The sequence below is a fragment of the Hirundo rustica genome, chromosome 19 (genome assembly GCF_015227805.2).
Source record: "Hirundo rustica isolate bHirRus1 chromosome 19, bHirRus1.pri.v3, whole genome shotgun sequence".
Taxonomy (NCBI): Eukaryota; Metazoa; Chordata; class Aves; order Passeriformes; family Hirundinidae; genus Hirundo; species Hirundo rustica.
In genome coordinates, this window is record NC_053468.1 from 3,153,238 (window position 1) to 3,168,386 (window position 15,149).

A 15,149-nucleotide genomic window follows, 5' to 3' on the forward strand; every position below is an offset into this window, starting at 1 on the left:
AGGCACAAGGCAGGTGATGAGCAGAGTCATTTCACAGCGCGTTAATTCCGTGTAACTCTCATGAATCAGCTGAACTTACACTTGTGGACGTTCTCTATATCTGCAGGGTCCTGCAGTATTTTAGTCAGGCCCTCCAGCAGCAGGGCTGCCTTGTGGTATCGATATGTGATATCTTCAGTTTGCTGGAACATCTCATCCAGAGCTGCCGACTGCACCTGCAATCAGCCAGGACATTCAGTTCCACAAACTCCGTTAGGCAAGCAGCCAAATGAAAAACTCAGAATTAATCACCCAGAAGCGTCGTTAAGAAACTATTTTTCAGTTTTGATTTAGCTGGTGTGGTGTTGTAACTAAGACAACAAAATGAAGGTGGAACTAGATGATCTTTAAGGTCCCTTCTAAACCATTCTGTGATCCTGAGAGGACACAGCGCCTGTGCTGTGGTAACTCAGAATATTCTGCACAAAAAGAAAATCTATAAAAGCGCTTTTTGATATGAATAAATATGAAAAATTTTACACCTGTATTCTCTTGTAATGAAACAAATTAATTGTGTACAACACCACCGTTATCAGGGTTAAGCACAACATCTGCTAGAACCGTTTGTGTGACACGAGAATTCCCTCTTGTCACTAAAGTAGTGAACTCTCCCGTGTGGTCACTGAAAACATCAATTCTATTTTCTGGTTATGTAGAAGAGATATGTGAGAGAAGGCAGCAATTCCTATAGTTCAGGAAAAGGAGGGACTTACCATTTCCACAGCACAGCTGTAGATGAGTTTCTCTGCAGTTACACTGTTGATTTCATCAATGAACCTCTGCTTGTCCGAAAAGAAACGATTCAACTTTTCTGTCAGTTTTTTGCACATTCCGATACAGAATTTGTATCTCTCATTGAGGTTTTTAACAACTGGGAGAAAGGTAAGAAGAAATTTTAAAGAACAACCCAAACAACAACTTAGCCTAAGTTCAGCTTTGCAAGGTAAACTTGTTTAAACTTGTAGTTTTAGTGTTTATTTACTCTACCACTGCTATGACTTGCGTTTCTATCAAATAATTTCCATTTGGAGTTAATGAATACCCATTTCCTAACTGTTTCTGGCTGTTTACTATCAGAATTGTGCAATTGTACATATCTACAGTTCTCCTGCAGAGAAGGATAAACAAAACAAATGTTGCAACTTAAACTTTCTGAGTGCTGTATCAGCAAAGCAAATTACATGATGTTGCATCTACCTTGCTTAACAGCAGTGGATGGGTTGAGTTTCCCAGATTTGACCTGTGCTTTGGCAAGATGCAGAGAAGATGCCAGTAACTGGGCAGCTTTCATATACAACACCAGCTGCTCCACTTGTCTAGGGAGAAGAAGGAAAAAAACAAAAAGTAATTTATGCATCAAAATACCTTTTTTGAATGCACTCAAGCCAGGGGCAGACGCCGCTTTTTAATCACAACACCCCACAGGATGCAGCAACAGCAGAAAAGGAAGACAGATGTTTAAAATGCAGCTCCACCCCTCCCCTCCCTTCCCTTCACAAACACTCTGTCACGGGGCGAGGGGACATCTGCTCATTTAGGAGCTGCAGCAGCGAAGACAAACTGCTTTAAATGCAGACATTTGAAAAAGGAGCACTTATTTGTGGGGACTCTCTGCCCGAGGTCAACGTCTCACCACAAGTGACTGGGTGTACTTTTCATTTCCTATCCCCCTGGAATTTTCAGTTGTGAAAAGCAAACACTTCACAGGGGTTTTCCGTTGGGTTTTTATTACTTCAGGAAGAAGGCAGGAAGTAGAACTGCCCTTTCCCACCACTTCAAAATTCTCCTTTTTCTCCTTGCTTTTGATTTTGTATTAGGGATGATTGACTGTTTTTTTCCAGTGAAACTAAATTTGGACACTTCTCCCCTCCCAATGTCCACCTCAGTGCTTCAGTCAACAGGAAGGGATGAGGGCTCAGATCTGCCACAAGTACACAAGCTTCCATGCTCAGGAAGGCACTGCTGCACCTCAAGCCTGAACTCAACACTTTCCCCAGAAAAGTGACCAGAAAAAAAAAAATCTTGTCTTTGATCTGTCTTCAGTTGTTAAAAAAAAATTCCTATAAAGATTCCCTACAGGAAAACAATCACTCCCAGCAAAAAGGGCAGAGTTCCAATACATTTCTGATGTGTTGGACCTTCACTAATTCTCTGTGTGACTGCATACTCACCCCCATTCTTTGCTGAGCTGGCTGATCTGATCCACGACGATGCTCTCCTGGATCTGGTACAGTGACACAGCAGAAGTGCACAGGTCTGGGTTTCCTCCTCTCACTGCTGTCAGATCCAGAACACACTCTGTAAATGTCAGCATCATGTTTAGGTGACGCAGAGTGTCTGTGTGCTCTCTCTGTCAGAGGGAAAGATGACAGCAATTTAACCACTCTAAGCCATCAGCCACATTTAAGACTCTTGTTAATCATTTAAAGATTTCTTGCTAGGTCAGTTCTGTGCAGGGATCGCATTGTGGTAGAGGCAGCATTAGGGATGACAGAACCAAATGGACCCCAGCAGATCTGAACTTGCTCTCTTCTTTGTTAATGAATTGAAGATACTGTAGCTTATACTTTAAATTCTTTCATCAAAGCCAAAGGAATTGGTACATGGAGTTCTGTGTTGAAACCTGAGGAACTAAAGGAATCACAGGTGGGACAAATTACTTATTTTATTATCAGCGACACAAAAGTACGCTTGGCACTTGTGTGAGGAGCCAGGAGGAACATTTGACTTTTATTATGTAACAGACTTAGTACCTACAAAAGAACTCATCTGCCTCACTCTAATTCACACTTGGTTCTGGAATTAAATTGTGTTAAAAGGTGGCTGTTACCAAAGTTTACATTTAGACTAAAAACTTCAACTGGAGTGAACAGCTCGCTGCTGCTCTGTCAGTAAAACACACAGTAGACAAGCAGAGTTTCTCCTCAAAAAGAAGCCTTTGAAACTAATTAAGTGCGTCTTAGCAATGTTTGTAATATTTTCATTAATAATACAGGTCTAAATAAATTTTAAACACTGTTTGTGGGAAGAATACAGTGTACTGGTAAAGCATTCACGTTATAAGAGATATTCAATAGGGACCCAAACCCCTTCCAGCAAAATGTGAATGAGAAACCAGAACAGCAATCTGTCTTGAGAAATGTACACTCCAAGAATAGCATTCTGGTCACAGACCACCCCAATTTGTGTTTTTAAAGTGTCACTCCCCCACATATTTTTAAAAAATATAGGACAGCCTTCCCACAAGTAGGACTGAACGTCATTTCCCAACTGTGAAGAAGCAAGGAAATGCCCAGAGGGGCTTTGTTACTGTCAGCACCCACATCCACTGGCATTAAACGGAGGCCTCTCTGGGAGGCTCTGGTGGACAAAAGCAGTCATGTTCCTTTGGTTACCTATTCAAACATATGAAATGCCAGCAATAACTACCAAAGAGAAACTGGCAAGTGCTGATACAGCAATATTTTCAAGATCTTAAACCAAAAAAAAAACAACACGTGAGACAGCGCTGAGGAAATTACAAAGCACACGGAGCAATCCTGCTTTTACCACGTTTCAGCAACATCACACATTAGAAAACATGAAATGATTGTTTCTGTACCTCCATTAAAGTTTCCTCAGGCAATTCAGGAGCTTCAAAAGTGATAAAGCCCTCTAGGCTGGGAGGGGAAGTACCATAAGGGATGTACTTCAGACTCGGAGCCGCCTCGGCCCCAGGAGGAGAGGAGCCCATGTAGATACCAGGAGGAGAGCCCATATAAACACGGCCACTGGTGGAGCACAGAGACCCTCCAGAACTGTTTGATCCCACTGCAAGAAAAGTAACACACACATTCAGTCAGATTCAGCACTGGGGCTGTGGGTGACAGCAGGTGGCACATGAGGAGCCAGCACAGAGTCCCATGGGACTCTCCTCACTGCCCCTTGCACGGCTCTGCAGAGACAGCAAAGCTTCTTCTGTAACAAGTGACAACTCCTAACAGATTCATGGCTGACAAGGAGTTCAGGTTGTGCTGTGGCTCACACTGCTCACCTGAAGCCCTTAACCTTGAGGTCTTTGATATCTGACAGCACAGCTGACTCTTGCCAAAACGCAGGCAGCTCCCACCCTGGGTGTGCTGTTTGTGGGACGATGCACAGCAGCAGGCAAGAATCAGAATTGTGACTTTTCCTCTCCACCTTTGCCACAGAGATCACACTCCCGGTGGAATAAAGGGAATAAAGCTGTGTACACGGGAGGTTACTCAATGCTGGACTGTAAACCTGTCAGGCCTCTGACCCTCTTTAGGGGGAAAAGGCAGAAACCATCTGATATTAATCTCAACTTTCCAGAGCGCTTTTAATGTCGGCCCCAGACGTGGACAAGCCCAAGTGCTGCCTTTGAGAAATGCCCACACAACTGCCAGGAAAGCCTTACCTGAGGTGGTTCTGGTTCTGAGGACCATGTGGGTGCAGGTGGGAGGGGTGGCACTGCTTGGAGGGGACCCCACAGTGAACATGACAGCTCGAGAACTTGCAGCACTTCCCATGGATGGAGTTACCATTGCAATTCCATAGGCTCCTGCTGGAGCTGGGAGAGAACATTTCAGCAAGTTAGTCCCTGTTCCATGTAATCACACCAAGAAGTAATTACATGCAGCAAACTGGAGCACTGCAACACAACGTGCTTTGATGCAGATCCAAGCCCTGACTAGTTGGAGGTTCTCACAGGAAGTAAAAGAAGCTGAGTGGACACTCTTGGTGAGACAAAAACAGACAAGGTGCAGCTTAATGTATGTTTTTATTTTCAATATCCCAGTGTTCTACTCTCACCCAGAAAAGAGCAACAGAGACTCCTTGAGAGCCTGAAGATGTCAGTTTTGCAGCAAGACAGAGCAGAAAAATTCTAAATGGAGATCATGACAGGTCTGGAGGCTAAAGACCAGCTCTGTCTGCAGAACTCCTTCCACCTGCTCAGAAGGGAGAACCTCCTGTGGCAAGGGACAAGCTCAGGGAGGAGGAGAAAAAACCCCAACCAAACACCCAGAATTACATAAATGGGCTTTCATATGAAATCAAGGTGGAATTAGAAAATGAAGAGCCACAAATGCTAAATTAAAAATCAAACCAAACCAGAAAATCCCAAACCCCTCCAGCCAGCAGAGGCAGCCAAGATATTTCTGTGTTTAGCACAGAAATAAGTGTTTTCCTGTCTCAGTTATTTTTAAAGCTATGCTAAAGAAATGGAACAGATCCCCTTAAACATTAAAAAAAGCCTTCTGTGCTGAGGCTAAAAATTGTCAGAACCAATTCTCGAAGTTGAAAGCAGAACTGTGATCCAGCTGGCATTCCATAAAAACCCAGGCACAGGGTAACAGCTTGGAAGCATCACTCTGGTCCTTACCTGTATCCATTGGCCTCTCTGTGTTCAGACTGTCTGTACTGCCTTGGTATAACTGGCCTCCAAGGTTGGTCTTTACCTGTTGATCTGACAGCTTCCCAGTACTAACAGACCTGGACAGGAAAACACATGAATTCCCAAAAAAAAAAAAAAAAAAGTTATTCAGGAATATCATCCAATTTGCAACTAAGGTTCTTGGTATTTGCTACAGAGAATTGTTCAACAAGTATAGAGAAATTATTGAAATCTTGCTTGTTATCAAGAAGTTATCACTTCTAAAATACAGTGAACCATAAAAATAAAGAGAACATTTTTTCCTGAAAAAAATATACTGCAAATTTTGTCATCGAGATTTTCAAGCAAAAGCTGAACAGGCTTTACAGAGGCAATGAAATTCCAGATTCAGCTAATCAAAACAAAAGGGAACTAGACAGCAACACAAAGTGCTCCAGGAAGTCTCTGCTGTATTTATAGCCAGTACAAAATGTTTCTGTTGCATACACCAAACCTCAGCATCCCCTCAGAGCTTTTTCACCCTCTGAGAGCTGCTGTGCGCAGTTCTGCTGCCCAGCTGCCTCCCAAATTATCATTTAAACAGAGGGCTTTGGGGAAATATCCCTTACAAACACCCCACTTACTCAAAGATGCCCCTTCCCTTTCAAAATTAGGCCTGAAATTTGATGAAATGTTCTGTTCCTGGCAGTGCCTACCTGCCAAAGGTGGTTTTGCTGTGCTGTTCTGCCTGTTTGTCAGCTGCCTGGCTGGAGTGGAAGTGTGTGAAGTCCCTTGGGTCAGTGATATCTTTAGGCTGCAGCGGAGTTTCAGCCAACCCCTGGCGATTGGCCAGGGCCAGCAAGTTGGAGGACGCTTGAGTTTTAGGTATTTTGAAAGGAGCTGTTGCCTTTAAGAAACAAGAGCAAGGACACGCACACAAAAAATCAAAGTTAGAACCCAAAAACATTCTCTGTTTCAGGCACTGTGTTCCTGAGAACTGCAAATTTAACAAACCTTAGTGGGGGAGCCGATGATTGTTGGCAGTGGGGTTTTGAACAGCCAGTCTGAGCTCCTGGGTGAGGATCCCATGTGCTTGGTAGGGGATGTTCCCAGGCTACCTGGCCTGCTTGGCTGTGGAGAATGACTGTATCCATACCCAGCATAGGATGGGCAAACTGGGTCTGAATGCTGCTTTCTGAGCTTCTGCTTGTTTTGGTAGATATCTGTGAGAGTAGGAGCGCTCTGCAACCTCGCTCCCATCAAAAGGGACTGTGGGGACTGAGATGGTGGTATAGGAGAACCTGTGGAGATGACAAAACAATAAGGTAAAATTCTACTTGCAGCGATTGTGAAGTGCATTGATGAAGCCCAAAATTGCAGAGAATGACATTAAACTGCAAATACTGAGATGTGTTTGAGCATTAGCTCACTAGATGGCAAGGAGAATGGATTTAGCCTGTGGATTATTTGAACTATTGCTACACCACGCTGATGACATCTCCAAGCTGCCAAATAGAAACAATTTCAGGCTGACAGCTGTCCTGGCAGCTGCAGTACATCTGGCAACCTGCACCAAGACAAATAAAGTGGTTGGATTCAGCAGGAATGGCATAACCAGCATTGAAAATTCCAAGCTGAATAGAGGTTCTCAAGGCCTGGAATGATATTCTTGCAAACAAGAGCGTGAATGTGACGTCGCACGTTAACGACTTGTTTTGTGTGTAATGACTTCATTTGCAGACACGAAGGCAGCTCATGTTCCTGCAAGAAAATGAGGCACTAAAAAGAACCAAATTATTCAGATGGAAAGATTTGGGGATGTTACTTTGAGCAGTTATTTACTTTTTAGTCTGTCAGACTGAATCTTTTTTCAAAAGCTGACAGAGGAAGTCCACACTTATGTCAGAGTGCAGCTTCTCCTAAAGCAAATGGGAGAGCTCCAAGTTATCACTTAAACACAGGGCTTTGGGGAAATAACTCTTATAAACACCTCACCTACCCAAAGATGCCCTTCCTCTTTCAAAATTAGGCCTGAAATTTGATGAAATGTTCTGTTCCTGGTGTATGTTTTTATGTCTCATGATAGGGAACTGTGCAAAGTTACAAACAGTACATTAGACTTCAGCTTTATGGTCACAGCCTCCCACGGAAAATGCCCATCTGTAACCTCCAAGAACTGACACTGAAGTGAATTCCACTCATGTTAAAGAGAGAGAGAGAGAGAAAGAGAAAAAATTAACTATACAGCTAGAGAAGGTTTTTAAAAGCTGGCCACAAGAATCTTCTGAGAGAGGCTTCATTTCATAAATGTCTGCTCAAAAAAAACCACCTCCAACTTCTTGCAGTTTGCTCAATAAAGTGCCCAGCTGCTACAACACATCTTTCAGCCTTCTTAAGCCCATGTTTTTGCTTGCTGGATTTTGGATATGAGCTACTTCATCTTGATCTCATTCCACTCCATTAGGCAGTATGTTTCAGAACAGCCTGTCTGCCTGCAGGTCTAGCAGAGGGATCAAGTCTATTTCTCCTTAACTTTCCAGCCAAGAATTTGCTTGCCTGAAATCCCTCTGCTTGTCTGTCTCACAACGCTGGGAAGTCTTCACCTGTCCTTTTACAATCAGTCTGAAATCGCACTGGTTACTGTTCCAGTGCTGTTGCTCCCCCAGGGAAGGCTTCTGAATTAAAACTGTGTCCTCTGCTGCCACTGGCAGCAAAAACAGCTCAATTAGTTCAGAAGCTACATTACGAAAGACATCTTCAGTCCTTAGAAAAAGTTCAGCTCAGATGACCTCACCTCACCCAAAGCAAAAAAACTGTTTCCCATACCCATTTAAATGCTGAGAAACAGACTCGCTACAATTTGTGGTATTGTACAAACAGAAATACCACTGCAGTCATCTCAAATTAAGAAGTGAAACCAAGGAGGAAAAGAATGCAGAAAACATATGAAGAAATTAAACATTAAAACCCCTGCTAGCCAAAAAACCAGTGTTCTGGTGCAAGTTAGTTTGATACTGGCAGAAGGCACTAAACCAACAGCCTGACAAAACTCTATCCAAAGAAAAGCTGCAACAAAGAAAAGCAAACACAGTGCTTTGTATTTTCTTCACACACACCCCTTTTCACTTTTTAAGAGACCATTTCATACCTAAGGATTCACTCGTTCCTTCTGTTGAGCCAGCCAATGGCACAGCAATTATAAAGGCAATTTTTGAGACACATTATGAACTTATTTCATATGGATGAAATCATTCCCAGACATGGCTGCTCCAAGAAATGAAGGCTCTATCATGTCCAGATGGTTTTGGACAAGTGTTAAATAGGAGAAAACTCACAATGCAGTTTCAATAACACGTCTTAGAAAGCTGAAGTAAGAAGTATAACTAGTATTTTAGCTAGAGAAGAAAATGCACCCAAAATGTGCACAGAGCAGAGCAAATTGCTGAACTGTATGTTTCAAATCCTTCTGGCATTACAGTGCATTTCCATCTTTAACAGTCTCAGAACATCTTCAAGTCCTATTTCTTCCTGATCTCTTTTTTTTTTTTTTTTTCTGCTGGCATGCCATAATAATTTATGACTTGCAAAGCCTGCTGACTGCTTAGCAACAGTAACATCAGATCCCAGCCGATTTCCCAAGGGAATGACGAAAACGTGTTGCACGCTGTGCACTGGCAGCTCTGCCTCCCTTTTCTGAGAACTGGCATGACAGAGCTGGTCTATCAAAACCAGATTCTGAGAAGCGTGTTACTACCACTCATTACAGACCAGCCCTGGTTCAAGACAGGCTTCAACAGAGTTGTTGTTCCATCTCGAGCATCAGAAATTTCAGTCGGTGTTTTACTGTGTAGGGAAATGGTTATGGGCAAAGGTGTCACCCAGGCCATAAATGGGCTGTTCCCACAAAACCTCGGTGTCTCCTATTAACCCTTTCTAACGTGTGTTGGCTCTCCTACCCCTTCACAAAATGCTCTAGAAGCTCTATCAAAATCATGCTGATTGCATTGTCCAAAGTCACTCACCTGAGAAGTTTCTACTCCTTGATTCATGTCCTTGGAGTTGTCCACAACAACAGTGCCCAAGCTGCTCAGGTATGGTTCCAACTATGCAAACAAAACCAAAATTTACACTTTATACTTCACTTAAAGAGATAAAGCCAAGTGAAAACCTAGTTAGTTTACTTCTGTGAGCCATTTAACAGAAATTATTTCTGCACACTTGGCCTGGCTGCGCAGACTGTGGCTTAAGATTAATTTCAGGCAAGAATTAAGAGCTCTGAATGACTGCTCCGGATAAATCTTCCCTAATTGCAAAGCATTTCTGTGCTTACCTAGCGGTGAAGGAGAATAGGGTCTGGAAGATCCTGTGGACAACCTGCGCCCAACGCCCTGGGCAGCATCAGCTGGCACTGGAGAGCACGCGCCCATCTTCATGAACCCCATGGGGCTGGTGTTGGAGCGCCTCACAACCCCGGCTCTGGCAAGGGAAAAGCACGGTCACACACACTGTGCCCACTGGCTCCTTGAGAGAAGCTTCAGAATCCCCGCCCTGAGGAGTCTGATCAGTTAAAGGAAATATTGGTGTTTCAAGAGAAAGCTAAGGACTTAGAACAGAACTTTCATACTGACAATAATCAAGATTTAATTCCCTTTGCCGTAATAGTCTGTTAACTGGAGAACATTGGAACACTTCCCTTAGTACACCCCAATCTTCATACAACTTGATCATCCATTTTTTTACTTCACAACCAAGTATTGCTGTAAATGGCCTTTTTTTAATTAGCAAAGACTCTGACAAAATTTTCATATTGGGTCTGGAACACAGACCAGATAACTGAAAACAGATTATTTACGGGAAAGTCATTTCCCTGAATGTAGCAACTATAATCAATCAGGGATCCTGGGAAAAATATGCAAGAAACCCTGGCTTTTGTTTTTGTAAAGATCTCCAGAGTTCTGAGTAGTCTATTTATGAGTCTTTGACCTTCACCAGCCTGATCCTGTAGACCACAAGGCAGAGAATAAGCCTGGCTCACTAGAGCTATGTAATGAGACAAGCTGGATAATTAGCATGCCAAAAATTGTTTCCTTGATATTCTACAGAACAAAGCACTCATCTCTTCACTACATGTGTGAAAACAAAACATAACTCATTACTGACATTTCAGTTCATGATGTAATGCCATGCAATACACAAAGAGCAGTAAAAAAGCAAGACTTCATCTTTTTACCTTCTTGGGTCGCATTTTGAGCGAAAGAACAAGCTCATTTTGTTTTCATGAAATATTTCACGCGCCCATCCAACAATCTTGAGATTGTGAAGGGCTTTTATTTGTTATCATTGAAACAAATTCCACGTTTCTCTTTAGTGTGGAAAAAAAAAACCGACATCAGCAAGGAAACAGGGACATCTGCCAGGGTACAAACACCAAGAGAAAGGAGTTAAAAAGCCCAGCCTCACCTGGGTGATCCGTGGGGGTTTGACACGGGGCTGGCAGTGGAGGAGAGGTTCTGTTCTATGCGCTGGTAATTCCGCAGCTGGGTGGGAACCGGGATCGGCGCCGTCTCGCTGCGGGGGGACACGGAAGGCTGACAGTGCCTGAGGTTGGAAGATGAGGAGACAGGAGATGAATACAGGTAGGCAGGTCTCACTCTCTCAGGACTGTACTGTAGGAATTTGGAGAGACTCTAGGAAACAGGCAAATAAACTTCTTCTGTGCTCCCTGGGTGTGCTGTGATCTCGGCTTGTCCCAACCCAATACTGCATGGGGGAGGATCAGGAGCTGTTGAGGACTCCTGGCCTTCCCTGCACTGGCTGGGATCACATGGAGCTGGGAGACAGCCCTTGGTCACAGCTCACTGAGATCGCCAGATCCCTCTGACTCCCTGCCAAGCCGCCTGCTGTGTTTACCACACTTGAAAATAACGTTCTAGGAAAACCCAGAGCGCCAGGGACAGGAAGTTCAGAGCAGGGCTGGAATGTGGACAAAAGCCACCGAAGCACAGGCAGAGATATCCCCAGAGACACTGTGAACTTGCAGGAGGAAAACACGTTATGTAATGCAATAACCAAGCCCTGAGAGGAGCAGCCAAACCACACACCTGAACATTAATCCACAGATTCCAACTGCAGATTGCACAAGTTCAGCTGCAGTGTCAGTGACCTGCCTCGCCTCAGTGTGGCTCCTGATAAGGGACTCAAACCACTGCACATAATTAGTAACCAACACTTCTAAAGGAAAACAGAATTCAACGGAAAGAATTGCAAACAAACGGGCTGTTTGGAAGATAATCGTTTTACTATCTGGTCCTTTACTGACCATGGCTTTAAAGAAAGATTACAAATTCTTAGAAGAAATGTGAAAAAAATTCTCTAGAAGACAGGCAGTTGTAAGGCTCACTGCCTGGCTCCAACTGAACAGAAATCTGGGTTTTTTTTTTTACTGTAATTATCTTATTCTCTTTGCTACCACTTCGAATGAAATATTACTTCCTAATAGGCACAGAACTTCCTTAGCTAAAGAAAGTAAGTCTGTCCTGCTGTTGCCACCCAGTTTCTGGATCCCACAGAGTAATTTGGAAGCTGGCTGTGGGCACACAATCAGCAGAAAGCCTGAAAACTTCCAGGCAAGGAGAAGGACTCCCAAGTGGAAACCACAGGAAGGCTGTGGGCAGCGTGCCATGACTACACAGCACACTCAGGGAGCACAGGGAGTCTCTCCCCAGGAGAGGGAAGCAGATGTTACTTAAACTGTGGCAGTGACACTCAGGAGACCATGAATTTCTACTTTGAAAGAACTCAGCGTGGAAAATGCCTTTCCCTGCTCTCACAAAGCCTTGCAGGTAAATCCAGGCAAGCTCTTGAGCAGTGAGCTAACAGGAGGCAGCAGTGCTGTGTGAGTGGGGTGCAGAGGCACAGCCCCATCGGGATCCCCAGCTCAGGCCCAAGGCTCTGGCCAGGCATCCTCCAGTCTGTGGTTTGTTATCAGCCAGAGGAAATGCAATGCAGATGTGTGCAGAGCTGCATGCAAATCTCTGAGATCCAGAAGATAAAACTGGTAATAAACCACAGGAGAGTGAACTACCTCGACCATTCTGGCTGGAGACTGTCTGTGAAGGCACACAGCACAAATCAGCATAACTGCGGGCACAATTAATTCAGTTTCATCAGCTAATCAGAAAGATTCTGTTTAACAGGGCATCACCTTTTGTAAAACACCAAAAAACTAAAAGGAACAACCCACAAATGATGAAAGAATAATTGTCAGGAAGTAAAAAACCAAACCTCAAACCCAGCATCTTGTAGAATACACCACTCACACACTGCTTTCTCCAGACCATGACCCATATAGCCCCAAATGCAGTCACTGAATTAACTCAGCCAGTAATTAAATCAAACTATTACAGTACAAAGAATGTGAACAGTAGGCACCTGTTTCTAACCACATGACCGTTTACCTCTTAGTAATGTACAGATAACACAACTGGCATATTTTCATAAAATTTCTAACTCTAAAACCTCTGCCTGACACAACCTAAAAAAGGAAAGAACAGTGTATTTATACTACATTGTACATGGTCAGCTCAGAGCAAATGGATTTCTACAGGCAAACCATCCCCATTATCTGCCCTTAAACATAAAACATGAGGCTAAAAGCTGTATCGACAGCCCCTGTCAGCAGATTTCACCAACTGCACAAAGATCAGCACAAAGTAACAAACTTTTCTTGTGACAAGCATTTCTAAACAAATAATGCTGACTTGCAGCCCTCCAGCACTGGCACAAGCCAAAAATGCACCCAACATAATAGCTTTATTCCCCAGTTAGCCACTCATCCTCTTTCTGTTTGTACTGAAAACATCATGAAATTCGTCACTTGAACAAAATCTGCTTTGATATCCCATGAGTAGTTAAACACCACAATTAAGCTTTACATTCTCCTATCTAACACAGGAAAGATTTCAGGCCCCACCGATGAAAATCAGTTCTATTTTAAACCAGCAGAAACTGAAGCCTACAGCCATGTGGAAGAAAGGGGACTAATTACCAGTCCTGCTGGTGGAAAACCTGCAGTACATGTTTAGCTCCTTCATGTGACTTTGGCATCTCGTGAGACACAAGACGCCAAAGAAATTCACAGTAATCACTTGCACAAAGCCACACCCAGTGACCAGACAAACCAAGCCAGCCACGAGACACAAATCCACAGCAATCTGGGCTTTCAAAGTTCCTCTTCTCTCACAACCACTTCTTAAAATGTATCTGCATTCAACATCTTGACTCACTAGATAAAGGCTGTGCTGTGCTTCCCAACACCAAAAAAGACACGTCAGTTATGTCCCTAAATTTCTGCTTTTAAACAGTTCAAAATTTAAACAGACAAAGACTTCTCTCAACTCCTTAAGGAAATCTTTTGGGGATGCACCAGAGAAGGCATGAAGGGTAGAGAGCCTTGAGAAAAGAGGTCTGGCCTCTATTTTTAGTCCAGTTTCACAATTAAAAACATAAATAAAGCCCAAACCATAAACCAGCAGAGAATCTCAGGCCACATCACACACCTGTTAGCTGTACCAGAAGCAGCACTTCGAGAAGAGGCTGAGGATGGTTTCTGTACAGTTCCTGAGCTTCCAGAAATAGTTAATGGTGACTGTCTGTGAAAACAAACATCACTGTCAACAGACAGGTCCTCACACAAGAGAAACTCTGTACTTAGCAGCAAAACTTCCTGAATTCAAGCTGTTTAGATACTCAAATTCATTTCTTGTTAATCAACCCAGTTCCAAAAGCCCAGAACCCTGTTCTGCAGCTGCAGCATCAGTTTTAGAAGAAGAGGTTTCTTTTGGAAGAAGCTCAGCACACCTACCCTCCACACATCAAGAACTCGCTGGAAGCCCGCCTGCCAGCTGCTCCCAAAGGCATATCATCTGCAGGAGGGAACACACGGAAAACCCACGTCAGCAAGCAGAATCATACGAAAAATTACATTTCCAATATTGCTATTGTGGAAAAGAACACTTCTGTGAGCGTACTAAAAGGTTTTGTGTAGGAAAATATCTCAAATGTGACAAACAAAAATGGAACTGGGGAAGGGAGTTCTTGACCAAGTTATTTTGCTGTTTTTTTGTGGGTTGTTGCCATATTAATAATAATTTTGAAATAAACTCCATTGTTTAGGAGTACAAGGTATCAGCACTGGGGTGTTTACAACAACAGATGGCAGAAACCCTTTAGGCAGTCATTTAGTCAAATATTTACCACAAGTTGGTGGCATCATCCAAAAATCAGCTGACTTTGGGCAATTCAGGTTGGGACCATGTCATAAATATGCTACATCCAAGTTTTCCTTTGTATAAACCCAGGCTGATGTTGTACCTTTCATGTTCCAAGGGTTTTATGTTTTTCCCTACACCTGTTATTTAAAGCTCTAGAGAATGAGCTATAAATGCTCAGTGAGTCTGGAGGAAACAAAGTGCCTGCTTCCACAAAGAATTCCAGGAGGATCCTTGGGTCTTTTATCAGCAGTTGTTTACAACTGAGTCTCTCCTTCTACTGCCAAGCCCCACTATTTTTCATTACTTTAAACCACCCCTATTGCTTATCTGGCTGCTCAACTGAAGATAAAAATGTCCCAGATGGACGTGCAGTACCAAAGAGTTTCCTTCCAAAAAGGAAATCAAACTACATAAATTAATTTCAATTTGAATTCAGACACACTGAGAGCAAAGAGAGCCAAAGA

General features: G+C 43.3%; 1 protein-coding gene across 1 annotated transcript in view; it reads right to left on the reverse strand.

Moving 5' to 3' along the window:
* The window catches only part of ULK2 (unc-51 like autophagy activating kinase 2), a 36,394-nt gene that overhangs the window by 1,903 nt on the left and 19,342 nt on the right, over positions 1 to 15,149 (reverse strand). Inside the window, exons 14-27 of the mRNA XM_040082142.1 lie at positions 14,277 to 14,337; positions 13,972 to 14,064; positions 10,874 to 11,011; positions 9,744 to 9,889; positions 9,436 to 9,516; positions 6,428 to 6,714; positions 6,130 to 6,320; positions 5,423 to 5,532; positions 4,457 to 4,609; positions 3,641 to 3,849; positions 2,211 to 2,389; positions 1,237 to 1,355; positions 753 to 910; positions 80 to 215 (exon numbers count right to left, since the gene is read on the reverse strand). Of these exons, the coding sequence (XP_039938076.1) occupies positions 80 to 215; positions 753 to 910; positions 1,237 to 1,355; positions 2,211 to 2,389; positions 3,641 to 3,849; positions 4,457 to 4,609; positions 5,423 to 5,532; positions 6,130 to 6,320; positions 6,428 to 6,714; positions 9,436 to 9,516; positions 9,744 to 9,889; positions 10,874 to 11,011; positions 13,972 to 14,064; positions 14,277 to 14,337 (2,061 nt within the window). The remainder of the gene's footprint in view (positions 1 to 79; positions 216 to 752; positions 911 to 1,236; positions 1,356 to 2,210; positions 2,390 to 3,640; positions 3,850 to 4,456; positions 4,610 to 5,422; positions 5,533 to 6,129; positions 6,321 to 6,427; positions 6,715 to 9,435; positions 9,517 to 9,743; positions 9,890 to 10,873; positions 11,012 to 13,971; positions 14,065 to 14,276; positions 14,338 to 15,149) is intronic.